Source organism: Sorghum bicolor, chromosome 3 (assembly GCF_000003195.3).
Source record: "Sorghum bicolor cultivar BTx623 chromosome 3, Sorghum_bicolor_NCBIv3, whole genome shotgun sequence".
Lineage (NCBI taxonomy): Eukaryota > Viridiplantae > Streptophyta > Magnoliopsida > Poales > Poaceae > Sorghum > Sorghum bicolor.
This window is the reverse complement of record NC_012872.2, coordinates 7,312,964-7,340,542: the sequence shown is the minus strand read 5'-3', so window position 1 is coordinate 7,340,542 and position 27,579 is coordinate 7,312,964. Positions and strand designations below refer to the sequence as shown.

Here is a 27,579-nt window from a genome sequence, read left to right as displayed (position 1 = left end):
AGGATCTCGGATTTGGCCAACCCCGACGGCCACGAGGGCCCTCCGCAGTCCGGCACCAGCACCGTAGCCACTGGGCAGACGAGGAGAAGCTTCGCGGACGCCATGTCCTCGCCGTCGCCGCTGTGCGCCGCCTCCTGCTCCACCGCTCTCCGCGCGCCGCCGCCTCTCCTTCGCTTCCGTCGCTCTTCCGCTCCGGTATCCGCCTCCGTGGCGCGCGCGGCGCCCGCCGTCTCCGACGACCTCGTCCTCCGCATCGCCGAGCAGCTCGAGGACTCGGTGACCTCCACCTCCCCGCTCCTCGACCCCCTCCGCTCCGCCTCCGCGCTCTCCCTCCTCTCCACGCCCTGGCCGACCCGCCGCTCCAGCGAGGCCTTCCGCTTCACTGACATCTCCTATCTCCGCTCCCTCCCCATCTCCCTCCCCTCCCGGGAGCCCGACCTCGCGCTACCGTCCTCCCCTTTCTCTTCACACGTCCTCTTCTCGGATGGAATCCTCCTATCCTCCTCTGGTGCCCATGTCAGCACCCTCGCCGATCTTCCCCCTGGCCGCGCCCGGGACCGCGCCGCCGCCGCGCTCGCCGCCTCCGCTGAATTCGCCCACAAGGACCTCTTCTACGACTTCAACGCCGTTGGGGCGAGGGACGTCGTTGTTGTGCACGTGCCTGAGGGGGTCAAGATGGCCGACGACCCAATCCACATCTTGTTCGCCTATACCAATAGCGGTGCTGGGAGTATGCTGATGTCCAATCCAAGGGTTCTGGTCGTGGCCGAGAAGGCAGCAGAGGTGGCCATAGTGGAGGAGCATTTTGGGGCTGGAGAAGAAGGTGGTTGCTATTGGGCCAATCCAGTGGCAGAGATTATCATCGACGAGGGCGCAAGAGTGGTTCATTCATACGTGCAACAGCAATCATTTGCTGCAGCACACACCAAATGGACAGTCGTCAAGCAGGTGAGTCTGGATTTTAGATAAATAAATGTTGTAAGATACTTGTAACTGTAGTTATGAATGAGTGTTATATGCTCATGAAATGGGATAGCGATGATAAGAGAACCCAACTCTGATCAAATTATGGAAGAGAGATTGTTGGAGTTACTCAGATTGATTCTAAGCTGGGGACATTTGTCATTCCAGGGTGTCATTGTTTGATCTATCTCATGAGTCATGACTCAAGACAGTTGCCTCCAATTTGCTAGTGTTAATAGTCATTGTGGGTGTTAGGGGAGTTGTGCTTGCTCTAGTGTGTTTGGGCTGGGATTAATCAATGAATCTTAGTTGAACAGGGGAAATCAGTCTTATTTGTTGTGAAACTTTATTTTTTTCTTTTTGCAGGATACAACTAGTAAATATGAGTTTGTTGAGGTCAGCACTGGAGCAAAATTGAATAGACACAATCTCCACATCGAGCAGTTAGGTCCTGAGACAGAGACAGAACTATCAACACTTCACTTAACATCTCAGAATAAGCAGATACATGATCTGCACAGCAGACTGATACTTGATCACCCTAGAGGTTTTTCACGACAGCTCCACAAATGCATTGCTTGTGGCACTGGAAATAGCATATTTGATGGGAATATTAAGGTCAACAGGTATATTTATCAGCTTTTTTTTTTCTTTTTGATGTTTTGTTCTTCTTGGAGAAACGTTATCTATTCCGGTCATTTTCCTGACCAGCATTGCATAGGTTTCTCGTTTCATGCCTGTGCCATACACTTTTTTATTGCTCAATATTTCACAGTAGGTGAATATATAAGTTTTAAATGAAATCTGGAATATAAAATATAGTTGCATAACACGTATGATGTGTTCATGGCATAAAAATATTTCTAGTTTCATGCCTGTCCAGAATTTTTTTTTATTGCTCGCATTTCACAGTAACTGAATCTATCGCATCCGAAGATTAAATATTTGTTTAGGATAGATTTAAGTTAACTTGAAGTCTATAATAAAGTATGAGTAGTTGTATAAGGTGTTTGGTGTGCTTCATGACATAAAATAATTGAAAGAGAGTTAGCAGAAACCAGAAAGCCACACAAACATTACTTATTAGTTATTACCTTGTACAAAGCTGTTTTATCATCCTTCTGTACTTACGACCTATCGACTGTTGAATTTTGTTTCAACTATAGTTTATTGTTATGCAGTTCTATGTATTACTGATTCACCAGGAAGGGACCATACCTGTAGCTGTACAGCGATATGGCATGACACACATATCACCAAGAATCAGAAAAAAAACTAGATAAAAAATCGTCTGGTTTAGCTCGCGATACGGCGAGATACGCTGTGCCCATACCCATTCGTGACAGCCAAATAGTACCTCATTTTAGAGCCCAACGCAAGCCCAACAGGATGAGCCCATCCATTATTCCATTCTCAAGCCTCACCCCAGAACACCGGGTGTCTCATCTCCGCCTCCCATCTCTTGCTTCTCGGAGCCGCCACAAACAAGGAGCGAGCATTGCCACCTTGCTCCGCACATGCCGCTAGGATCTAGCGCTGCCACCTCACTAGGAGCGTGCTGTCAGAAGCTAGCACTGCCACCTTGCTGGGAGCCACATTGCCACTGGGTGTGCTCGTGTCCCCGTGAGTACCACCGGTTTGGATCTGAAGCTCTGGGACTTAGGAGATCGTCTTGCGCAGCTGCTGAAGGTTCAGAGATAGGTGCACTCTAGCTATGGTGACCAGTCAGTTCCTGCCTGCTTGTTCATTTAGATCCTCTCTTTCCTTCATACGTCTTGTTGAAATTGATTCAATCATTTAGATTCTCTTTCTGAGGGCATGTAAATGCAATTATTTTAATTACAAATTTTATATATTGGACGTATCGGCTTATTCTTGGTTTTGGACAAACGCTGTATTGCCGTACCTGTACTGGTATCGTGTATCGGTGATACATAGATGCAGGTATATAATTCCTAGGATGTCCACCATGTTTGTTTTACTCATGAGTCATGACACAGCTATGTCTGAAGCTGCAATCCTAGATTTGCATCCTAATATTGTGATTGTCTTCATTCACAGGTATGCACAACAAACTGATGCGGGACAAGAAACCAAGTGTCTTATCCTATCACCAAAGGCTCTTGTTAATGTCAAACCGAACCTTCAGATTATTGCTGATGATGTGAAGTGTACTCATGGTGCCGCCATCAGTGGTGAGCTTGATCCAAATGAGCTCTTCTACTTCCAGGCGAGAGGTATCAACACGGAAACTGCAACAGATGCCCTGTTATACTTCTTTGGAGCCCATGTGATAAAGCGCATACCGTTTAAGCCCGTAAGTGAAAAGGCATTAGTACAGTTCAAAGAGTTGCTTGCTTCATCCAGACAAACAACGGACAAGCTTCATTCGTGATATTGTTTCAGTTAGTTTGACACATTTTGGTGAGATGAGGAAAATAGCTAAGGTTACAAGTATTTAAACAAGGGGAGGCTCTATAAGCACATTTTCAAATGCTGTAAGCAATACTACTCTTGCTTGCAAATGCAGTTTGTTTGCAACCGGCTTGTTCGTCTCTAGCAAGGGAAGATGCTGTGGACATCAGACTAGATTATTGTTATTGCACATGTTACATTTATACCTGAAGTCGAAACTGTAGTTGAAAATTTTTCTGTAAAGAAATACCACAAAGTGATGCAGCTCAGTGGAACAAATAAAGCTTTTTTTTAGATTTTTTTTAAGTAAAGACATGGCAGGTACTTATTTTTTTGCCGAGTTTCCAGTTGTTTTGCCTTATTATCTTTTGTGCATATTTATTCCCTTTTTGTGCAATTTTATTCCTGGGTTCAACATGACGTTTAATTGTATTTGTGCTCGTGCGTGACTGGTCGACTAGCGAGGAGAATAGCAGATGTAGCTATTGTACATTGACACAGAGTCATGAATAGCGAAGACTTAAAATCTAAATCAAAGTTGCTTTCGTAGCTCAGTTGGTTAGAGCACCCGTTTAGTAAGCGGGAGGTCTTGAGTTCGACTCTCAACGAAAGCATTATGTTTTAATAATTTTTTTCTTTTTTAGTCTGTAGCTATTTTTTTCTAAAGCATATTTTTTTAATATAAATCTCTTTTTAATTTATTCTATAGTTTAATAAATCTCTTCTTAATTTATTCTATAGTTTAATGAATCTCTTCTTAATTCATTCTATAGTTAGACCTTTTTAATCTCTTCTTTCTTTCTCTTCTTTTTAAATTTGTAGCCATTTTCCGAAAGCACAATTTCTTAATAAATCTCTTCTCAATTCATTCTGCAGTTATTTTTTAATAAATCTTTTCTTTTTTTAATCTGTAGCAGTTTTCCGAAAGTATAGTATTTTAATAAATTTCTTCTCAATTCATTCTGTAGTTTAATAAATCTCTTCTTAGTTCATGCTGTAGTTAGACCTAAATTTCTTCTTTCTTTCTCTTCTTTTTAAATATGTAGCCATTTTTTGAAAGCACATTTTTTTAATAAATCTCTTCTCAATTCATTCTATAGTTAGACCTTTAAAATCTCTTCTTTCTTTTTGAAAATTCATTTCACAGCTAGACTTTTTAGATCTCTCCACTCATTGAACCAATATTTTATTGGTTTTTTTATCCGTAGCCAACCTTTTTAAATGTCACGTGTTGCCCCTTTTCCTTTTTTATGAATTTTAGCTATTTTTCTCTTTTTGTGAATTCCATTGGCAACCTTTTTAAATGTCACGTGTTTGCCTTTTCCCCTTTTTTAAAAAATTGTAGCTATTATTTTCCTCTTTTTGTGAATCCATTCTGTGACTAGTCCTTTTTTTCAAAGATATAACGGAAAAGCATAAATTACAAAGTCTTTAAATTTTTAGCCATTTTTTATTTTTTGCAAATTCATTCTGTAGCCATACCATTTAAATCTCTTCACTCGTTGAGACAATATTTTATTGATTTTTGATTCATTTCGTTGAAATTTGGTTTATGCTGATGCTGAAATGTTATAAAAAAAACATTAATCCGTTGCTGAAAAGTACTCTGACGAACACGGGGATTGTTTCCACTTTTTTGTGAATTCATTCTATAGCTAGTCTTTTGTTTGAAAGGTTTGAGTTATCACCTTTCATTTATAAGGGAAGAGCATAAATTACAAAGCTTACAAACGGCGCAAGCTATGCCAACCCATTTTTTTGGGTGGGGTTCAACTTTCTTAGTCCCATGCCATCCTAGTTTTACAAGAAAGCAAATTAAAAAAAAGACAAATAACGACTTTACAGTCAAGCGCCCTACTAGACATACAACTAGCCAGCCTATTCGATGGTCTAAAAAAATACTGTTCGCTGATTTATTATAAGATAAAATATTGTTGACTGGCAGAAAAAATATGGCTTATAAAACAAGTGAACGGAGTCATGCATTGTTTTTTAACCACGCCGTTATTTCTCTCTCTAGATCTCTCATATTGTCAACATGGTCGTAGATTTTATCCTAAGTAAACCATGTTATTATCCTAGGTTTAATATATACATGCGGTTAATATAAGGGTTTATATATCATAGATTATGCATTGTTATTATCCTAGATTTTTCTCAAAATGGAGAGAGGAGCATGATGATTGACAAACAGCTCGGGTAGTTAGTACTTTTTATACTATGTTAGTCGATCTTTTCTCCCCTTCAATAATTTGGATAAAAGTTTCAGATGCATCCAATTAAACACTTATATGTATACAATCGGTGTGTCCTTTCTTTCTAAAGAAAATACTTCATCTAAATTATAAGACGCTTTGGCATTTATAGATTCATAGCTTTTCCTATGTATCGAGACATAATATACATATTGGCAAAATTTATGAATCTAGAAAGCTAAAACATATTATAGTTTGTGACTCTAGACTCTAGTTGATGTTCATTGGTCATGGTTCACCATAACTTTTTATTTGTAGAAGCTCTGATCTGCATCTCCATGTTCTTTTCTTGTTGAATTTATTATTCGACATAGACTCTTGGTTTGTTCTAGACCATCATCGTCAAATCCAATGTTACATTTTTGAGTCTGTCTACTGAATAACCATGTGTTTTAGCAAAAACTACCACATGGTTGTTTGCTAGCTACAAAACACACGATTTGTAAGAGAGAAAAAACATGTGTTTTTAAACTAGCTAGCACATGGTTGTTGGCTACATGCAAAACACATAATTTACGACAAAAAGAAAAACTGTGTGCTTTATTACAAGCTACCACACGATTGTTGGCTGCCTCCATTCTAAAAGAGGCCCATATAGAGAAAATATGTTGTAATTTCTATGCAACAGATATGTAGAAGCTATAGCAGAACAAATATGTACAAGATATGCTTTTCATTTAAATGCTTATGTGAGATTGTGCTAGAGCATATTTACCAATCATTGAGGTTTCCTAAACTAAAAAATGAGTATTCTGTATATAAGGTAAGCAAAGCATCTTATCTGGTCAGAACCACACAAAGCAAAGCAAAAGCCTTCAAAAACTATAGACAACAACACAAATTTGGATTACAACATCCTCGAGCTGCTTGCCTGCAAAGATTAGGCGCTGCTGATCTGGCGGGATTCCCTAATTGTCCTGGATCTTTGCCTTGATATTGTCAATTGTGTTCGAGGACTCAACCTTGAGGGTGATGGTCTTGCTAGTGAGGGTCTTCATAAAGATCTACATTTGCAGAGAAAAAATCACATGGTAACTACTATAAAGACATAGACACAGAAAAAACCTAGTGCTTTGAAAAGAACAATTCAAATCTCAACAAAGAAACAGAGGTAACTACAAACAGATGTCTATTCTATAGAAAGACAAGGAAACAAATGTTTTGTCTATGTCGGCACAAAATCACAACCGACAATTTTTTCTATCGGAAGCAAGGACAAAATTGTGGTGTGTTATAGTTCAAATCACAAATAACATATTATATTGTTTTTCTATAGGAGGACAAAGACAAATATCTGAAATGTATTGCCACAAATCATAAAAAAACCATTTCTATGAAAGGACAAGGACAAAAATGTGATGTGCTGGCACAAATCACAATTAACAAAATTGTAATCTGGAAGCATTATGATATTACAAAAAATATCATAGGTGCAAATCAAACCGTTGATCGAGGATGAGCTCTTTCTAGAGGAGGGGAGAGATGTTATGGTCGATAATAACTATAGGCCGTCAACTTCCCAATCCTATCCTGTCCGGTCACTTCCCCATGATCGTGACACATGCTTTGCAGGAGGAGTTTCAGTATGACGTTTACTTAGGTTTTAGAGATAACAACTAACAAAGATTCTCAATAGATATTGAAGGAAATTTGGGTCCATTGACTATGCCATTAAACCTATCTTATGTCCGTACTCACCCACTGTAGACAAACTATGAGGCATTAATATATGAACTACTAAGTTGTAAGCTAATCTATTTCTCTTTGATCTAAAGGTTGGTTGTTCAAGGAATTTGGAAATAAACATTGAAAGTTATTACAAATTTGCTTTGAACAATGTATATATCAATTATACTCATGAGGTAAATTAAATTTCCACAGATTGCATATGCTCAGAGCTAAAATTGCGGTGCTCAATACTTATAATTTATATTATTGCTGATTGCAATTAATTAACTTGCAATTTAATTTGTTTGGTTTTTATGAACAAGAGAGCAAGAGAGATTAACAGGAACAAAGCACTACAACTAGTTGAAAGCAAGCACTGGACAAAACCTTCTCCCACTATAAACTAAATTGCACATGCATCTAGTTGATGAAAATCACACAATGACATAATGCTGATCTATTTTAACATAGTTCTAGAAGTGTCCCATCCATAGTATAGAAGAAGGGCTTCTATTGTTTGGAGGAAAGTCATCTATAACTAAATCATGGAAGGTAGTGGAGATTAACTTAACTGACAACACATATTTCCATCTGCAACTCTTACTAACACATGAAAACACATAAAAACAAGCAATCACAAAAATATGATGTGTATGGACATAGAGACAATAATTTACAATTCTATTTCTATATATTAGTCAAAGAATAACAAGAAAGCTGATCTGTGGTAACACAAAAAAAAATAAAAACCTGTATGTGCTTCGGTGTACCAAAATGGCTGGTGCATGTATGAAACTTGTTGCAACTAGAGTTAACATGTGCCTGTGAAAAGTGACACAAATACAAATTTGCTTTAAACAACCAATTATACTCATGAAGTAAATTAAGTTTCCAAACATTGCATATGCTCAGAACTACAATTGCGATGCTCAATATTTGCAATTTACATTAATATAGATTGTAATTAATTAACTTAATTTTTTTGTTCAGTTTTCATGATCAGGAAGATGTGAATAGAAACATTTAGCAGTGGCTGATAATCGCAGTGACTACAAGTATACAAGTACAGTGCAAGAAAACTTATATATCATCTCTACATCTTGTTGGCCCTGCCTCAAGAAAACATCAAGTTAACATCAAATCTATGAAACTAGGATCAATATAGAGTAACTCCAATCTTATTCACACTTAAATGAAAATTTAGAAACTTATAGATAGGATACAAAAACATATAACAGTTGTAACTTTGGTATATTTGAATCACTGATTTAGCCTCAAGCCTTGATGTTATATTAGAAGACAATATAAATAATAGCATTATATTTGCCAAGTGTACTGTGCAGTAGTGTTAACTATAAAAAATAAAGCTAAGTAACCATGAGCTGGTTTGCCCTATTTAATGTATGCAGCTCCTATACTTACTGATTGTCGGGACTTCAGTCAACCAACTCGGCCACCTGCAATGATAAATAAAAATTCCTATCTACAATTAAGTTCATATCAGTTCACGGTTTACACAAGTTAAAATTAAATTCACAGAAAAAGACACTCACAGGCCACAGATAGCCTGCAACCAAAAAAAATGCTGGTGGGTTGTGCCTTAAGTTGGGTAAGGGTGATAAGTAGGAAGAATTCTTGTTTAAGCCAGACAGCCCGAGAGCGTGATAGCTTTTCAAACAAGATGGTGTAGACACAAATCATAATAAACTGATTCCAAGATGTGTTAGCATAAATCACAACAAACATTTTTTTCTATGAAAAGACAAGGACAAATAAGAGGTCTTTTCTAACACAAAACACAATTAACAGATTTCAAGATGTGTTAGCACAAATAACAAGAGACAATTTTTTTCTATGAAAGGACAAAGAAAATAAGAGGTGTATGTTAACACAAAACATAATTAACATATTTAAAAATGTGTTAGCACAAATCACAAGAGATAATTTTTTCTATAGAAGGACAAAGAAAAATAAGAGGTGTATGGTAACACCGTAACACAAAACATAATTAACATATTTTAAAAATATGTTAGCACAAATCACAAGAGACAATTTTTTTCTATGAAAGGACAAAGACAAAAAAAATAGTTTGTGTTGGCACAAATGACAACTAACAAAGTTCAAGATGTGTTACTAGAAAATAAATGGATAAGGATATAACATTGGTGTGGGCAGTCACAAATAAAAATTACAGCTACCCAAGGATAATTGTATCAGCAACACAAATAAAAAACTAACATTTCACATCTAACTTCCACGTTAAAACTTGCTGATGCAAGGTAGGCACTAAGTGCCACAGCAAAGTTAGTAAAACGTTTACCACCACCAAACACAACTATCAGGGTTCAGACCTAACCATCCACTAGAAAATAAAACTACGACACATTCCACTGCTTAGAAGAAATAACATCGAGACACTCACTTTCTCATGCAGATGGAACAACTCCTGGATGGGGACGCTGCTCGCTGAAGTGTGCCGCACATATTTACACAGGAAAGACAGATCGCAAAAAAAATGCAAAATCATCGGCCATTAAGATCATCTAGCAGAAAAAACAAAATAAAACAAGGCAAATGGTTCAACACCAACATATTGCATATTATCAAAACTACAATTGCGCTGCTACATACTTGCAATTTACATAAATTACAATTATGATCAGCACCGGAAGACAACCTGTAAGAAATCACCTGATGTTTTTAGGCTAAACTCAAAATACAAATAGTATAGCAAGCTTGTACAACCAAATTGCATATAGTCAGAATGACAATTGCGGTTCTGTGTATATGCAATTTATATTATTTTGGTATGCAACCACTGCGGATCCACTAATGTAAACTCAGTCCTTTTACATTCTGTGTTTCTAGAAGGGAAGCACATTCATTCTTAGTTGATGTCTTAAGATTTAAGAAAAGGCAACGTTGTTATTCCTAATGCTACGTTTCATAGAACATAATTCATCTGCTCATTGACCTTTGGGATGAAAGAGGGGTGGTGTAAGAAATTAATGAGGTAAAGTGAAGTCTTGTAATGAAGAAAAAGGATCAGAAAATCTTACAACTCTGAAAAGTGAGTTGAGGCTTCCAAATAGATCACCCAATTGCTGAGGAAGTGAGTTATGACTGAGATTACTGCATAAAAAGTTTCAGTGAATTGTACTTTTCCAGCATGATAAATAGTATATTCTGTAAACAAAATGTAACAAGGTAATGCCACATTGGTTAGCAGCTTACATGTATTCAATCAAAGCCATATTTTATATAGAGTATGGAAGGTTGCCAATGAAATAGTTGCTACCCAGATTCCTGCATCACCATTCACAGTGAAATGCCAGATACGGTCTTCTCAACCATATCCGTCGAGTGTCCAAAGGATAACATAGTTAAAAATAGTATAGTAGGAGCAGTACTGCAGTTTACAGGATAAAACATATTACTAGACACACATAGAAAAGACTGCATGTGGTATATATTCACATCCAAGTATCTCCAAAATAACAACATTTAGTAAGAAACAAATAGGAGTCAGAACCCAAAAATGAGCTTTCTAAATCTTATAGTTAGCAATCAACAAACTGAAGTTAACATCCAGTAAAAAATTGTAGATAGTCTAGAATCTGGAGGTCTCATAGAACACCAGCAAAACAAATTTTTCCTCTATCTAGGAAACTGGATGTCTGATGAACAACAGTCAAACAAATTTATCTCGGCACAAGCCAGGAACCTAGAGGTCTGATGAGCGTCAGCTAAACAATGTGCTCACACCAGCTATGAACGTAATAAGAAATAAGTAGTAGAAAAATCACAAGTTGCAGACCAAAAACTCTGAAGCAAAGACTGGAGATCTAAATTTTGATTACCAATCAAGCGAATGTGGATAGAATAACAACAAACTTTTACTTCTGTTTTACTCCTTCTGTCCATCTATGATCAGCATAGCGCCTTATTGATGACCAGAGTAAAACTAGCACCCAGGTGTGTAGTAGTTGCTAAGCATCACGTGTTTATCAATTCTCAAAACCTTTTGGGCCTTATATATGTTCATCAAACTTTGGACAGAGGGGACTAGTTTAAACTTTAAACTAGTAGCACCTGCAGGCCGAACCAGTCGAAAACTTATTTACATACCAACTCTGGAATTAATTTTCTGGACAGATCGTTAAACTGAGACGCAGCTAGCTTAGTCTATACAAAAGTTGTCCTAAAACAAGAAACAATGTTTTCCTGGTGTGGGAGAGATTGAGCTCTAACTAAAATTCAGTTTGATATTGTCTAGCATTCCACAACTAGCTATACAAAAGAAATGTTGAATGTTGTAAAACAAGTAGCAATGTTTTCATGGTGTTAGAGAGACTAAGCTCTAATTTAAATTCAGTTTGATATTGTCTAACCCACAAACATGACTAGCGATACGATAGCGAAGGCTTTTCACCAACCTGACTGCCCTACATCGGAGTTTCCAATGTGAATTTAAACTGAACTAGATTATGACAGACAATGCAGAGAACTATCAGGCGTCAGCCATTACCTGGCGGTTCTTGGCACCACCGTGCAGGGAAGCACAGAGATCAAAAGGAAGCAGGTGAGGCGTCATCTGCATCAGGCTTTCCGGCGGGACACTAGAGCTGGTGGAGACGATCTTGTTGCTGCGCACGTCGATGCCAAGCACATACTGGCGTTTGAGCTTCAGCTCGGTTCCCCGGACAATCTGCTGAAGGCGTCCTTGGACGACGACGCGTTCCTCGATGTCGTTGACGACGGCGTAGACGACGCCGTCCTCCTCATCACCCGCGGCGCTCAGCACGGGGCACAGAGGCGTGCGCGGCGGCAGGTTGAGCGCGCGGTACTCCTCCGTCGCCCAGAGGTCCTCGGGCGGGCACACGCCGTCTTCCTGCCACTCGCCGCCGAGGACGTCAGGCCGCAACGCCGACGACGACAGGGTCCGGGTGGTGAGCCTGAACTGCTGCGAGTTCCAGCCTTCCAGCAAGCCTACCATGGAGACGACCTTGATGCGGCCGCCGACGCAGGCGGCGGAGCGAGACTCCTCCATGCGCGGACGGTACGGGTAGTCGGACCAGCCGAACGCGGGGCACCCGTCGGGCAAGGGGATGAACCGGAGCACGGGAGGAACCTGGTGCGGGTTGGTGCAGACGACGATGCCGTGCAGCAGATCCACCCAGCACAGGCAGCCGCTGGGACCGGCGAAGGAGGTGTCGCCTTGGAACATGTGCTTGTCGGGCGCCCAGCACACCTAGCGGGGGAGATGGACCTCCTTCCTGACCCACTGGGGCAGCGTGGGCTGTTCCTGTTCGTCGGAGCGCCAAGGAGGAGCACCGCGTCGGGGTCTGGGAATCGGCGATGAGGCGTCGTGGCGAGCTCGGCGAGGAGGTAGGCGGGGGACGAGGAGGAACGGCTGGAAACGGCGGGGTGGTGGCAGCACAGGATCATGGCTCCCGACCCAAAATCCCCCCAACCAAATCTCCATCCCTCTGACCCCAACAAAGTACAGAACCACGAAACAGGGGAGCGCAAACCTTCGGCAGCACTCTGCGTCGAGGAGCGCGAGTTCGCTGGACCAAATCGCCGCCGCACCGACAAAATCGCCTTGGGTGCGCGTCATGGGGAAAAGCGGAGGGGGAGGAAGACGAAATGAAACACTAAGAAATAGAGAGGAGCGGTTCCCAATTTTTTAACCGTACCCAAAAAAAAAAGTGGGCCCTATAGATCAGAGAAAGAAACAGCAGTGGCAAGGATACACACACGATGCTAATCCAACGAACAGGAAAAACGTGTGCCAACACAACCAAAAACACATGAGTGTGATATAGCATTTTTTTTATTTCTTTTTTTATTAATATCATAATTTGTACATCCTCTTGCCTTGTTTATTCTAGAGCATTAGATCATCATAAAGTCTAACACGCTTCCTACGTTCTAATCGCCTAAATTTTGGGCAACGTTCAGGCGATTGGAATCCAGTGTCTTTAGGCCTGGAGGTGGTCAGCTCGGTGGTGGCGAGTTGGCCAGTGGCGAACGAGACGGCGGGGGAGCCGCGCCATCGGGGCGGGGTAGGGCAACTAGATGGCCAGTGACGACAATAGTGGCGAGGGGTAGACGGCAAGGTCACACGATTGAAATTAGGGGAAGGCATGGTCGGCGCGGCGGGCCGGCGGCAGTTGGTGGGCAGCACGGCGTGGCGGGGGATGCTGGTGGCTGGTCAGGCTGGTGCAGAGGCGAGAGTAAGATGAACAATGCACATAATCTTAGTCGGTAGATCATCATCCAATGGCTCTTAGTCGGTAGATCATCATCCAATGGCTCCGCATGAGAAAAAGAAAAAAAAATACAGGCCCGTGAAGAATTGCTTTCCGAATCCCAAACAGTGTATATTTTCATCTTTTAACACTATTGTATAGATAGACTCATAGACTAATGGATATAATAATTCGGAAACTGCGAAGCTGAGAGTTTAAACACAGAAAAGGTCACCTTCCTGTCACTCTGAAAGCAGATGTACAAGAACTATATAGTGAATATAGTGAACAGCAATAACTCAGTTAAATTCCCCACTACAGTAAACTTTCCAGACACAAAACACTTCCACTTGTTACAGATTTCAACTCCAAGGATTTCACATTTCACTGCTTTGCAACAACACCACATGAACTTGCAGCCTTTGCTGAACGCTGAAGCCTGACCATTGAGATGGCTCACTGAAGAACAGACATATTCATGTCAGAACCCAGAAGCAGCAGGCAGATCAGCCATCAGTAATCACTCATCAGACGTCAGAAGCGAGACGCTTACCTTCTTCTGGTTCGTGTCGGGCAGCCCAGAGCCTGTTCTCTGATCGACGATGTAGAAGAGCACGCACGAGACCAAGCTGAGCGCCAGGGAAGCGCCGAGAATGGCAACAATGGCGAGAATCCTTGCGCTCCCATCCGGCGGCCCTTCTGGACTGCCCGCTGTCTCCGTCCTCGAGACATTGCTGCCACGCTGCTCCTGGACGCCGACATCGTCTGCCATGACATTCCTCACCCACTCCGGCCTCTGTTCCGGCGAGGTGCGGATCAGGTAAGTGAGGAACCTGTCGAGGACAACGTTTCCCCGACGAGCCTTGGCACGGGCTGCGGCTGCGGCACCGGCTTCTTCCTCGGGGTCAGAGATGCAGCGATCAGGGCGGCGCTGCTTCCTGCTGCGAGAAGGATGGCGGCATGACGAGGATGCCCGCCCCGCTTCCACATCCTTCGACTCGGTGTTGTGATCGTCGGAGCACGGCTTGTCAACCGCAACGTCAATCTCTGGCAGACGCGTTCGACCAGATGCATCAGAAAGACGTCAAAGAACGAATGCGCTCGAGGCTATATACACCTTACCAGAGCATCTCGTCGCCGTCGACGAGACCGTCGCTTCGTTCTTGGCGCCATGCCCGGCATTGGCCAATGCAGAGACACCGGCGGATCGCGACGTCGCCGACGGTGAGCCGATGCTGGCGGTGGGAAGTGGGACGCTTGCTGCTTCTGACGTGCCAGCATCATCAGCATTGACGATGCCCGACGCTGCGTCTCCCGCGAAGATGAAGCGGGTCGGGCTGTACTGCTTCCTGCTTCGGAGTGGCAGGCGGCGGTAGGACGATGGCGGCATCGCGTGCGCGACCGCTCGCCTGGCCGGTCGAAACCTTCGAGGCTCTGAGAAATCCAAATCCATGGTCAGTTAGAAACTCAGAATCAAGAAGACAAACAAGGAACAGGGGAGCACTTTGGTCTTTGGGCTGGGATGGAAGCCTTTACCGAAGTGAATCGTCGCAGGGTCTTCGTTCCTACCGCTCCCCGGCGCATCGCCACGGCCGGCATTGCCCACCGGAGCGACCCCTTCCAACTTCTCCATCAAAGCTTCCTGTTACAACGAACCAAGAACGAAATCAAGAACGGGGCATTCCAGAATGCAGAATCGCTACTCGCCTCACCGAAGCAAAGATCGCCTCAAGATCCTCGTTGTCGCTCTCCGATGCAGCAGCGGCATGGCAACCGCCATTGCCCGCCCCCGAGACGCCCTCCTGCTCCGATGAAGCGGCCCCGCTAGCCAGGCCGCCCTCTGCAACGGCCACCCCGCCCGGCGCCGGAGCACCGCCTCCCTGCTCCTTCTCCTTCCCCTCAGGCAGGTCAGGGACCTCGCGCTCGTCTTGCTCCATGGAGGAGGTTGCGTTCTCGGATCGTGGGTTGGGTGAGACACTGAGACGAGGAAGGAAGAGAGGAGTTCGAACGAAGCAGAGTGGTGATGGAGGGAGTGGTTGCTGTAGAGCAAAATTCATCAGGCGGTTGCTGCTGATTGCTGCGATGTACGGGAACCGGTTGGGCCCAGCTGGCAGGACGAGATGGTGGGACCCCAGGTTTGATATGCTCTAAGATTCATATAAAATGCATATTTGTGAGATTCATCAAATCAAGTATAAAAGTGCATATGAAACCTGCTGGAATTCCTTGAATAAATAAGGCTGGAATTTCTAACTTGTTCACTTGAGCTTATCTGCTAAATATGTCAGCTATGCCAAGTGAACATGCTAATTATCTCGGAGTAGTAGCATCCTATGTGATCATGTACATGGATAAAATCCTCCATAAGATATGTTCAAGAGAAAGAGACCTTTTTTTTGTCAAGTCGGCTGGCCATAGCTATAGCTATCTAAATTATACGGCCTCGAACACGATTCACATGATTTCGACCATGGATTTAGATCTACCAATACATTTTTTTTGGCGTGTTTTACCCTCTGCAGATTTGTTATATTTCAGAAAATATTGTAATCTTTGCTAGAAGCGTGTATTGATTGAAGTGTATAATTCACAAAAAAAATCTCCTATATATAATAATAACTAATAAAAAGACTAAAACAAGAACTTTTTTAGTGTGGCTTTTGGTTTCGTCCTTCTGCCGTGTCCCGTCGTGCATCCGCTGCGGCTCCCCAGCGTCCAAACTTTGGAAACCGGCATCCCCTCCGTGATCCCCTCCCCCTTTCCTATCTTCACCGTGAGCAATGAGCAGAGACCCCGATCCCGGGCAGCGGCAGGCCCCCCATCCCCTCCGTGTGCGGCAGCGGCAGGCCCGGCAATGGAGGTCCGTGATCCGCATCGACTCGAAGAAGCTGGGCAGCGGCAGGCCCCCCATCCCCTCCGTGATCCGCATCGACTCGGTGACCGTGATCCGCATCGACGCGGAGAAGCTGGGCAGCGGCAGCCCCCCCCCCCCCCCCATCCCCTCCGTGCTATGGCAGCGGCAGGCCCCCATCCCCTCCGTGTGCGGCACCGGCAGGCCCGGCAACGGAGGTCCGTGATCCGCATCGACTCGGAGAAGCTGCGGCAGCGGCAGGCCCCCATCCCCTCCGTGTGCGGCAGCGGCAGGCCCCCCATCCCCTCCGTGTTCCGTCCTCCTCGCCTGGCTGGGACTCGGCAGAGCGGCAGCAAGGTCCAGGACACCAAGGTGCTGGAGCCTCCGTCGCCCGTAGTCCGCCGCGGGCCGGCACGAAGCGCGTCCATCTTCCAGCAACAGCAGGAGGCAGTGTCCACGGTCGGGGGCGTCGTTGGGAAGGGGTCCACGGAGGAGAAGCTGCGGCAGCGGCAGGCCAACGAGAACTCCTTCCTCCTTGCCTGGCTGGGACTCGCCATCATCATCCTTGTCGAGGGCATCGGACTCGTTGCCTCCGGTAATATCTGCACTCGCAATTTGGTCCCATATGTTGCAGACTGTATAACTATAGTTGGTTGTGATGGGAATCAGATTCATTAGGACCTTATATGTTTTTCACCGAAACTATGGATTGCTCAGAATGCGTATATCATTCATTAGTACTATATAAATGCTTTTCTACAAATGAAACTGACAGTGAAGGAACAAAAACGCTATACTAAGAAAACTAACAGCTTACCTGATTGAGCAATGAGCAAATTAGTAGAGCACGATAGAAAAAAGTGAGTATGGTCTTGTTCTAACTCAACCTACTCTGGTACTTGCTTCCCTGATTGTGCAAATCAGTAGATGGTTTCTCAAAGAATGAGAAGCTATACTGTAGCTCAGTCTAATACATTTAGAGGCTTGATTCTTGAGTTTTGGTTGATCTGCTATTAATTCTCAAAACAGGATTCCATTCCTAAGAATAATTAAAAAAATTTCAGATGCATATGCGTCTTTGCCAGTTGCCATAATGGTCCTCTTTTGGACCTTAAATCCGAGTAGTTTGTTGTTTGGGCGTTTGGTGGCCACACCGTGCCGAGGGCCACCGGCCAGGCGCCGGTGCGCCACGCAAGGGGCCACCATGTCCCCACCACAAGCGCCACATCGGGAGACGGAGAGGGACGTCCGCGACGAAGCCTCGCCACTGGCCGTCTGGTGCGCTGTTGCCGCCACAGCTACCTCAGAGGAGCACCAGACACGCCGGGGGAGGAGAGGGAGAAAGGAGAGCCGGGAGCGGGGGCGGGCTCCGGTGCGTCGCCCGTGGGGGGCGCCATCGCCCCACCTGCCGCCGCATCTAGAGAGACCGAAGGAGGAAGAGAGAGGGAGGGACGGGTAGTTTTTTTTCTCGGTGAGGTGGGAGAGCACGGGCCAATATATGTGGATGTTTTTTAGGGCGACGTGGCTCGTTGCTGGCCGCGCAAATGGATTTCGGGACTACGTGGCCCAATCAAAATAATGCGGGTGACGTGTCCACCCTAGCTGCGTGGGGCGCTCCCGCCATTTGTAGAGGTAAATTGCTAGAGATGCGTCCAGTGCTCTACAGAGTTTGCTCATCCGAGGATGGATTTGTTTTTTTAAGGAAATAGTAAAACTGTGTTCTAGATAGACATAGCGAGCTGTCTTTCTGGTTTGGTCAATGTTCACTGTTCAGTAATAACTAACAAATCTACCTAAAAAGGAACGGTTCGTCACTGAGTTCATGTATCAGAATTTTGTTGTTGATGTCTCTGCCCAGCCTCTCGCCACTTTTCGCTATTTGGAATTAGTTTAGACGTATTTAGTATTTTTGAGTAGTATATTGTTCTTCCTATTATCATCTGTCATCACTGCATATCATCTACATCAGCAACACTGAAGGCCTACCAATGTTTACTTTATCTGATGTTCTTGGTTGGTAGAAGACTATGGCGACTTGATCTTGTCTTCCATTGTTACTTTGTTAGGACTAGCCAAATTATGCTTTAATAGTCATCTGAAGTCAGAGCCTAAACTATTTTCCTACTTAATTCGTTTTGATCATTTTCAAATGATGCATACTGAAAACACAGATGGGAACTAGGAATATCTTAATGATATGTTGATGAAATGGTCTTTGCTCATTGATGTGCTTCATTTTGGCTTGTAAATTAAACAAACTATTGGCCTGGAATCTGGATAACTATTAGTGTCCCTGCATGCTCTAAATTACTTCATTTGTGTTTTGCACAGGTCACGTACTGCTGTTGCTCCACTCGAACGAATGAAAATCTTGCTTCAGGTGTGAATTTTCCTAGGTTCTTTTTAACGTTTCAAATCAACAGTGTATTCCTTTATATAACAAGTTAACAACCTGTTATGTGCAATGTCTCCGTAAATCAGGATCGCATTGAATGGTTTAAGAACTTGGGTTGTGAGTTGTATAAAATTGTTGTACATGAACTTTCCTTATTAATGTGGTAACAATGTTTTTTAGTACTAACATAGCTAGAGACAGGATGCAAATTGAATCTTGACCGTGGAATTCGTATTTAATGAGGAGAAAGGCCTAAAAGAGCATAAATGGCGTGATGTTAAAGTTGATGATTGACCGGTCAAGGAGATTTTTCGTGACAAATTCTTACAAAAAGATGGGTATGTTGAAATAATGGTGTCATATATTTTGTAACTTTGCCATTTTATCTAATGTGTATATAAATCTCTGTTCATATTGTATGTAGTTTTTCATGCGGATTATTCTTAATAAATTTTATGGAATATTGGACCGGGAATGAATTATCAGATAATTTCAATTAGGTAATCTAGCACCCTAGCTGTGGGTTTGTAATTAATATTTAACTAGGTTCATACTATGTAATATGCAGGATGATATGAAAGCGTTTAGACTAAAGCTTACGGCGATTTTATTATCGACGGACTTAAATAAACGAAAGGGTTGTCCATATCTTGATAGCAATGAAAATATTGGAAGTCCAAGTGACTGTACCATAATAGAAAACCCAAAGATGGCTCATCAAGCATCTATGAAAAAGAGAAAACATTCTAAGGAAGTCGAATGCTCAGTGGTTCAAACGGACACCCAACATATACAGACACACAACAAATCCTCACAAGTCCATGTCCTCCAAGAAGATGATGAGTTTTGGGCATTTGAGGTCATGAAAGATATGCCAATGAGTAATGAAGAGATGACTGAATTACTATTACTATGTGACTATGTCATGGCAATTCAGGATGAAGCGATTTTGAAGTAAGCTACTTGCTTATTTTAATTACTTTATTTACTAATGATAGTATGCTATCTTATATGACGGAAATAATCAACTATGTCTAATGCTTTGTAGGAAGCCTTGGGTTAAAGGTTTTCATCCCTCTATGATTGCTCTAAGTGTTTAGGATCTGTAAGAGTTGTTAATGAATAATCGAGACATCCCTGAGAACTGTTTCGAAATAGGAGTTCATTTTCAGGCGGCTCGAGAGTATAATATAATGAAAAATTATAATAATATTATGAAGCATCACATGGACTTGAAATTTTGCGTAAGTATATTTTTGCATGGAGTCTAACTTCAATAAGATAAATTAGGTGATATATTATATTGTCTTATTTTTTTAAGTCATACTAATACTGACTCTCGTTATTCTTTGCTTTCAGAGAATGTGTGCTTTAACAAAGATGTCAGAATATCGTAAAAAATACACTACAACAGAAATGGCTGCTGCGATTGGTATATGTGAGGATATGAAGTACAACTTAGCACAATGCAGATACATAAGTCAGATACATGAGTCTTTTGCTCAGCATTGTATTAATTGTTCCCTATAGACTATTCTAATCGTACCGTGTTTGCAGTTTCTAATTTAGTTTAGGTGGTTAATGATGACACAAATATAGTGACTAATTTGTGTTTTGTAACGACATTACTTAAGTGAGGCCACGATAATGATGATTGTTGGGCAATCATAGTTTTCATACCCCTAGTTGGTATTCTTTGGTTTTTCAAAGGATGAGTATGAAGATTAAGGATTGACTAGTTCTAAGTGTCAATAGTGTTGAGAGACACTCAGATTAGTTCTATAATCTTTATTTTTCCTTTGGTCATACTATAAGAAGGTGTATGAATGAGTAACTTGACCTAGTTGAGTCCAATGAGTGGATATGGTGCACACTTTCTCCCCTAAATAAGCCACCAGCTTCCCGGCCAGAACCAGGTGCCACGTCTCCCATAATTTTCCTAGACGTCCGATCACGAATCGTGTGGCCATGAATGTTTGAAGCGGCTTCAGCTTTAATCGCTCCACGTTGCTTCTAAGGGCTTCTAGCTATTTCTAATGACTTATTTGGCTCCCGGCTTGAATCCAGGAAGAGAGATATATATACTCAGCTTCCAACTTCTCATCTCCAGCTTCTTTCCCTCACCTTCTTCTTTCCCCTTCGTAACCCTTCCCGTGCCTCTCCGTCTTCCTGCTGTCCTTTGCCCGGCCGGCGCTGGTCCTCCAGTGTCGCTGCGGAACCCCTCCTCTGTGTTTCCCCTCCCTTGTTTCCAGCCGCTGGACTTCTCTATTTTTGTGCCGTAGTTTGATTCGTTCCTGCGCTACTATCTTGCCCGCGAATTTGTGGAACCCTAGCTTCGGCACGCCTTGCCTCCAGGTGCGCGCCCCTGCTGTTGGCGGCCGTGTTAGTCGCCTCCGGCGGGGGCCTCCCCTGCTCTTCAACCAACGGGGGGGCTCCAGGAATCCGGTTCCTGTACACTCCCATCGGTTTCTTTTACCGGGTTCCTGCTCTACCTTGCTGCCTTGTGAGGTTAGGTGTTTGTGGACTTGCGTGCTGCTCCCCTGTTGAACTTCAGGTAACTGATGTCTTTTTACATATATGTACGATGCATGATGTGCAAAATGTTGTTATGCTTTGGGAAGAATACATGTTTCCCCTGTTATTTTTGTTTTCACATTTATTTGTGCAATCTGGTTCTTCATTTGATGCTTTGCAAAGCACCGTCAAAAACAACTCCTGCTTATCATTTAATACTATGATTCCCAAATGTTCAGAATGTGGTAAACTGTTGTCTCCATAATTTGACAGTCCATGTTTAGAAATTCAGATTGTGTTCTCCAAAAACATTGGTCCACATAATTCGACAGTCCATGTTTACAGATCCAGACTGTGTTTGCCACTGCGGTAATCCATACTTATTAATGATTTAATAGGGACTATGCCTGCCACTACAATGACTCATAGTTATCCAGAATTTCATACTCCACGTTTATACTTCCAGATTATGTTTCCCAAACTTCAACATGTGGAAACTGTGTTTCAGGTGGATGCTTTTGAGTGTAGGTTTCAGTGAATAAGTTCCAGATTTGGTTTCAGAAAGCCCTTTATTTAGTTGCCAATGCCTGCTTTGGGTGCATGTTTTTATTTGTTGGGAGGCTTCAGTTTAGTGGATGAGTGTGGTTACTATCGATTAAATCGAATATTTAATAATGAATTATTGCATATTGGTGCCTCCTTTTCTTTTCTATTTAATATTCCCAACCAGCCATAGATATAGAAATTTCCGGTATCCCGCCACACCTTTGCAATAACCACACCGTCAAACGTTTGCTATCAAAATTCTGTGAAATAGAGAGGATTAACTTTGTGTTCTACAAATGTTGGGTCCAAGCTATCACATCAAATCTCCCTGCTATTCCAACCAATGCAACACTCGGTGTGAAAAAAAAGAGAAACGACGACATCTTCCTCAAAGTGTGGCCAATCTGGTACAGAATCAGACCAGTCTGCCAGAGTATTGATGCGACACCTGAAATATCGCAAGGTCCAAATCAATATGACACAGTTTTCCACCATATTATTTTCATTTTCTTACTACAATCAGCACTAATAACTTATTACTACCTTTCAGATGAAGATGCCACTTTAGCCACAATCCTACAGAGAAATCGTAGCTGTGTCAGCCCAAATGACATATGTGCCCAAATGACATATGTCCTATTGACCACGGAGATCATCAGGGAGATACATCGTCCACATATTCTCCAGGTGCACTACCTCTTTTTTTTTTTAAAAAAAAAATATGCCATTGACCACTACACTCAAACAAACCATCCATATAAAATAAAGTACTGCTTACATCAGGTGGCCTATCCGGATGCAGTCACCATACTGAATGCATGTGCTTCTACGAATATTCAGGTACAACCCAATTCTGCCATCTTACATATATTAACATTACAAGATATAAGGTAAAATACCATTTACAAACTCAGCTAACTTTACAGATTAATGGACCACCACTACGAAGGCAGACCTTTCAGACCGAAGCTCCGAATTTAAGATCAGCGCATTCACTCAATCTATATATCCATCAACCAGCATGTATAATCCCACCTTATATAAATCGCACCAACCATTATGTACAAATATATGTACCTATGATCTATGTATGAAGTGGCTCTATGTATGTGCTATCTGATATATTTCTTACATGCATCCCTACGCGCGCGATGACGCGCGCATTTCACTAGTGTGAAAACTAGAGCTAGGTAGCTCGGCTAAAGCCCAAAATCAGTTAAAGACAAAATCTAACTCAAAGAGCCAAATGAATGAGTTGGTGGTCCGGTGCATGCAACCAACGTGTTCAGGGTGCACCAGACCTGTAGTGCCCATTTTTCAGTTGAGGAACAGGAGTAGCATCTTGATGTCCGGTGCACATCAGACCTACTTCCAGCGGACATGGGTCACGATAGAGGTTGCAGTAGTGTTGGGGAGCACGTGAATTCACTGGGCGTGTCCGACGCACCGGAGCTCCCACTAGACTGGAGTTCCAGTGAGGTCTGCAACATGGACTTTGAGGCAAAAACATTCACCGGAGGTATCCGTTGAGCACCGGATTGGTCGTCCTGTTAACGACTAGTTCAAGCAGTGTTCCTAGCTGCTGAACAAAGGGAGTGCATATCCCATTTGGTGACCAACTTAGAAAAAATATCAAGGAAAAAGGTGTTTTATGACCACTTATGGGCGACGGCCTATTAATGGTCTCCATATTTTTTAGAAGTATTGGCAAGCAATGGATGAAGCTATACCAAATGCAATGAATTACATAAGGGCATGCCATGAAAGGATATGGACAAGAAGCCAATTTGTAACTCATTGCAAGGTTGACTATGTACAATCTAATTGAGAGTTTCAATAACTAGATTAAGAGTTGTAGGGCAATGAACTTGGATGATTTGATGGATAAAATCATATAACTAATGGGGAAGTAGGATAAATGGAGGACAATAGCAAAAAAATATTTTTTTTGAATGATTAATTTTGCCACACATCAAGAAAGAGGTTAAAGGAGAGTTTCAATTTGGAGATGAATGTGACTAGATGATCGGGTACGGTTGAAGTTTGTGGGAAGGGGAGCAATGACTTCAAGTGTGTGGTCAACCTACAAGACAAAACTTGTTCATGTAGAAAATTTCGAAGTCTTATGTATTCCGTGTAAACATGAGATAGTTGATTACGTGTACAAAATGTAAACAACGAAACATAATTTTATCAAATGTGATTTACCTATGTAGAATAACCAAAGATCAAGATAATGCATATGCTTATGCTGATTTATAAGGTTTATTATACTGTACTCCCTTCGTCTCAAAAAGTGTTATTTTTTTTTTATTTTCAGATATGTTGTTTGACTGTCCGTCTTATTCAAAATTGTTTATACAAATACTATCTATTTTATTATCACTTATTTTATCATTAGAAATAATTTAATAAGAATTTATTTATATACAATTTACATAACATTTTAAAATAAGGTGAACGATCAAACACGATGTCTGAAAGTCAAAAGGTCACTTTTTGGAACGGAGAGAGTAGTTTTTTTAGAAATATCGAAACCAACCTGATGTGCTGTCACACCCGGATGTAAAAGAGCATTCGGGTGCCAAATCACATGTGCGCCAGGATCTCAAATTCACACACATGGACCGACATCATCAATGGTACAAAACACAGTGTTCAAACGAATTACATAAATGAGAGTAAAAGTAACATTATTACAAGCCAAATGTTTATCAAAGTGCGGAGGGGAAACATAAACTAAACTGTTCCATAAGTAAAGGGAAAACTAAACGCCGACGTAGCAGGACCACCTTGCCACAGGAAGGTCGACGGTAGAACCACACGAGCCTAACAACCAGGAGACTCAGGGTAGTCCTCAGGGAAATCGCAATTGTACTCCTGATCGTCCGAGCAACCTTTAATGATTATAGCAAGGGTGAGCTCATGTCGAACTCAGCAAGCACAGACGGAAAGTAATGACATGCAAGGCTTAAAACAAGGTAAAGCTGACTTGGTTTGGCTGCGGTAGCATTTTAGTTGATCACTTTTAATTATAACAATTACCGGAACAACCTATTACTAAATATAAGTAGCATAAACCCAACCCTTAATTAGTGTAAGTAGTAATTAGCATCTTTTAAATGACTATCCTAATAATTATAGAAGTCCAGGGATTAACCCCAATTATTAACACAGGATAGCCATCCTGCCAACACGGAATAGCCATTCCGCCAAAACACGAGGTAGCAACCTCGCCAAGTTCCATCTCCAAGCAACCAGTGAATCCAATTTGCTCATCAAGTGAGGGTCTGGGCCGCTCGTGACCGTGAGCACGGCTGATATATCAGTTTTACACTCTGCAGAGGTGTGCACGTTCACTCCAAGTCGTGATTCCCATTTGCCCGGGGTCGCGACTCCCCAAAACACTTCCAGGGTGAGCAGGCAGGGTCTCACTACGAGACCTTTCACAGGGTCCAACTAATAGGATGCCACTCGCAAGTTTTTGCCGGGGCGCTCGGCAGTCGATACCCATAGCCATGGCGTACCGATCAACCGACAACTTAATATTCATTACCCAAGTTACTTCCTCACGCCTACCCGGAAAGTAACACCCTACTAGTGGAGGTCCTGCTAATTAGTCAAGCCAGAGCCATATAGCTTGGAGCTGCACTGTAAGTCCCAGGGGGCCGCTCCCTGACTAAGTCCTTACGGAGAGCAGAGACGGGTACGCCCGGCAAACCGGACCACCAACGGTACCCGCTCCCCCTGTCACCACCATCATCACGATGCTCATAAGCATCCAACATCGCCATCACCGCAGTGACCAAAGATTCAGCACAGTTTAAGCATCAAGTTAAGTAGAGAGTAATTCTTGTTTAGACATGTGTATAGGATGAGTAGAGCAGCTAAGCAGACCTAGTATAGCCTAGTCTACCCAAATATATAACCCCAGGTGAACAAGGAATAGTAAGTAAAGCTAGTCATGTCCTTAGGGTTTGCATTCATTGGACACATGCATATAAAGTAAATGACATTAATGAGTAGGTTCAAAATGATCAAACGGTGTCTGCACTTGCCTTGATCGAAGTCGGGTTGCTCGAACTCAGCGGGATCCTGAACCTCTTCCTTCGCGAACGTCTCGTTGGCTAAACGCGACAATCATCAATCATAGGAACAATACATGCAAGCAAACAAACTTAATCAGAAACAGTACACCAAAGCATGCAAAAGCATAAAGCAACTGCACTACTGTATTCTACTCGATGAAACGAAACCATAGCGACCAGAATCGCCTAAATCGGAGTTACGACGCAAAAGTTATGACCAAAACAAGTTAAATGGCATTTCTGTAGATAAACTGAACTATTTTTCGTAATAAAACTAATTAAAACTGAATTAAAAAGCATTTAGGATTAAATATATAAATTCTAACCGAGCCAGGGGTTAAACTGCAAGAACTAAGGGCATAAACTTAATTATTTTAAACTGCATAGGATGGCGGGTTAATTTTAAATAAAAACAGGGGCCTTTTTGCAAAACGTGCAGGGGCGCGCGTGGGTGCTGGCCGGCTCGGCCACGTGGCGGCTCGGGAGTGGCCGGTCCACGGCACTGTGCTGTGGACCGGGCGCGGGGGGGGGAACAGGCCGCGGTCCATGGTGGACCGCGCCTGCGGAGCGGCGGGGCGGCGGCCTCCTGGACTCGGTCCAGTGGACCGGCCGCACGGGGCGCAGGGCCGCGGTCCATGGTGGACCGCGCGCCGGTGCAGGGGCGGTGCGGGCGCAGGGACGGCCGGCGGGCGGTGGTGGCGCCATTGGCGCCGCCCGGAGCTCGTCGCGGCGGCGATTCGAGGCGCGGGGAGGCGAGCCAAGGGCACCGTCGGGGTCGGCTTGACGAGGCGAACGCGATGGGACTCTCACCTTCGCGAAACGTCGGCGGCAAAGAGAAGCTCGACGGCGGCGGCGCGGACTTCGACGAGTTCGGCGGCGGCGCTGCGGAATACGGCGAGCTCGGGCTAGGGTTTCGCGTAGGGGCGCGTGCGGGCGAGGCCGAGCTTAAATAGGGTGGTCCCGGGGTCCTCGTTCCGCGCGCGGCACGGAAGCCGAGAGGCGGCGCTGCGGCTGCCCCGTCCGTTTCGGACGGGAGGTTGGGGGCGGCCCTGACGGGTGGGGCCCACCCGTCAGCGGCAGTGGGCAGCAGGGCAGCAGGGGCGCTGCTGGGCCGCGGCTTGGGCCGAAGCAGGGAGAGGGGGGCGCGGCTGCTGGGCTGGGGAGAAGCCGGCCCAGAGAGGGCGCTTGCCCCTTTTTTTTCTTTTTTTTTTTTAAACAGATTTCTCCTATTTAATTATTGCTCCAAAATTTAAATAAAGGCACAAACAAACAAGTAAATAAAATCAAGCAAAAATTATACTGCAGCATGAATGCAAACTCAAACATGTTTCTACCTTATATTTAATTTTATTTAATTTTGTAAATTATTTAATAATTCCCAAAAATTCAAATTGAGCCAAAATTAAATCAAATTTAAACTAAATTTGAAATTCAAAAATTTGGAGTGTTATAAACCTACCCCCCTTAAAAGAATCTCGTCCTCGAGATTAGGATGAACCAGGGAATAACTGAGGGTATTTGGATATTAGATCATCTTCCCTTTCCCAGGTTGCTTCTTCCTCGGAATGGTGTTTCCATTGTACTTTACACATCCTGATAGTTTTACTCCTGGTAATTCTCTCTGCTGTGT

The 27,579-nt window shown here is 43.2% G+C and overlaps 5 protein-coding genes and 1 non-coding gene across 43 annotated transcripts; 4 read left to right on the top strand and 2 right to left on the bottom strand.

Moving 5' to 3' along the window:
- Positions 38 to 3,718, top strand: LOC8073352 (protein ABCI7, chloroplastic). The gene is made up of 3 exons (XM_002457385.2): positions 38 to 948; positions 1,330 to 1,589; positions 3,025 to 3,718. Exons 1-3 carry the CDS (start codon positions 103 to 105, stop codon positions 3,356 to 3,358), a joined length of 1,440 nt encoding a protein of 479 aa, XP_002457430.1. The 5' UTR covers positions 38 to 102; the 3' UTR covers positions 3,359 to 3,718.
- TRNAT-AGU lies at positions 3,919 to 3,992 on the top strand. Its single transcript has one exon. It is a non-coding gene; the product is annotated as a tRNA-Thr (tRNA).
- LOC8073351 lies at positions 6,290 to 12,971 on the bottom strand. Of its 32 annotated transcripts, none has more exons than XM_021456429.1 (7): positions 11,830 to 12,971; positions 10,536 to 10,710; positions 10,361 to 10,433; positions 9,724 to 9,844; positions 8,724 to 8,758; positions 8,052 to 8,123; positions 6,290 to 6,637 (listed from the first exon to the last, which is right to left on the bottom strand). In XM_021456429.1, exons 1-2 carry the CDS (start codon positions 12,526 to 12,528, stop codon positions 10,648 to 10,650), a joined length of 762 nt encoding a protein of 253 aa, XP_021312104.1. In that variant the 5' UTR covers positions 12,529 to 12,971; the 3' UTR covers positions 6,290 to 6,637; positions 8,052 to 8,123; positions 8,724 to 8,758; positions 9,724 to 9,844; positions 10,361 to 10,433; positions 10,536 to 10,647. The 32 variants fall into 32 exon arrangements, with proteins under 32 accessions (XP_021312104.1, XP_021312106.1, XP_021312109.1 ...); XM_021456431.1 differs by having other exon boundaries at positions 8,724 to 8,784; positions 9,724 to 9,767; XM_021456434.1 differs by having other exon boundaries at positions 8,724 to 8,780; positions 9,724 to 9,767.
- Positions 13,727 to 15,669, bottom strand: LOC8061364. Its single transcript, XM_021457981.1, has 5 exons — positions 15,283 to 15,669; positions 15,092 to 15,197; positions 14,678 to 14,989; positions 14,109 to 14,602; positions 13,727 to 14,014 (listed from the first exon to the last, which is right to left on the bottom strand). Exons 1-5 carry the CDS (start codon positions 15,610 to 15,612, stop codon positions 14,012 to 14,014), a joined length of 1,245 nt encoding a protein of 414 aa, XP_021313656.1. The 5' UTR covers positions 15,613 to 15,669; the 3' UTR covers positions 13,727 to 14,011.
- LOC8061363 (protein LOW PSII ACCUMULATION 2, chloroplastic) lies at positions 16,212 to 23,029 on the top strand. Of its 7 annotated transcripts, none has more exons than XR_002451322.1 (10): positions 16,212 to 16,667; positions 16,700 to 17,001; positions 18,738 to 18,786; positions 19,370 to 19,755; positions 19,850 to 20,045; positions 20,161 to 21,355; positions 22,172 to 22,324; positions 22,412 to 22,548; positions 22,645 to 22,701; positions 22,788 to 22,998. XR_002451322.1 is itself a non-coding variant. In XM_021456934.1 (2 exons), exons 1-2 carry the CDS (start codon positions 16,410 to 16,412, stop codon positions 18,770 to 18,772), a joined length of 627 nt encoding a protein of 208 aa, XP_021312609.1. In that variant the 5' UTR covers positions 16,212 to 16,409; the 3' UTR covers positions 18,773 to 19,218. The 7 variants fall into 7 exon arrangements, 1 of the variants encoding a protein (XP_021312609.1); XR_002451326.1 differs by adding an exon at positions 19,226 to 19,301 and having other exon boundaries at positions 16,222 to 17,001; positions 18,738 to 19,139; positions 22,788 to 23,029; XR_002451327.1 differs by adding an exon at positions 19,003 to 19,139 and having other exon boundaries at positions 16,224 to 17,001; positions 22,788 to 23,029.
- On the top strand, positions 23,242 to 26,733 carry LOC110433612 (glycine-rich protein 1-like). Its single transcript, XM_021456090.1, has 2 exons — positions 23,242 to 23,340; positions 26,389 to 26,733. Exons 1-2 carry the CDS (start codon positions 23,242 to 23,244, stop codon positions 26,731 to 26,733), a joined length of 444 nt encoding a protein of 147 aa, XP_021311765.1.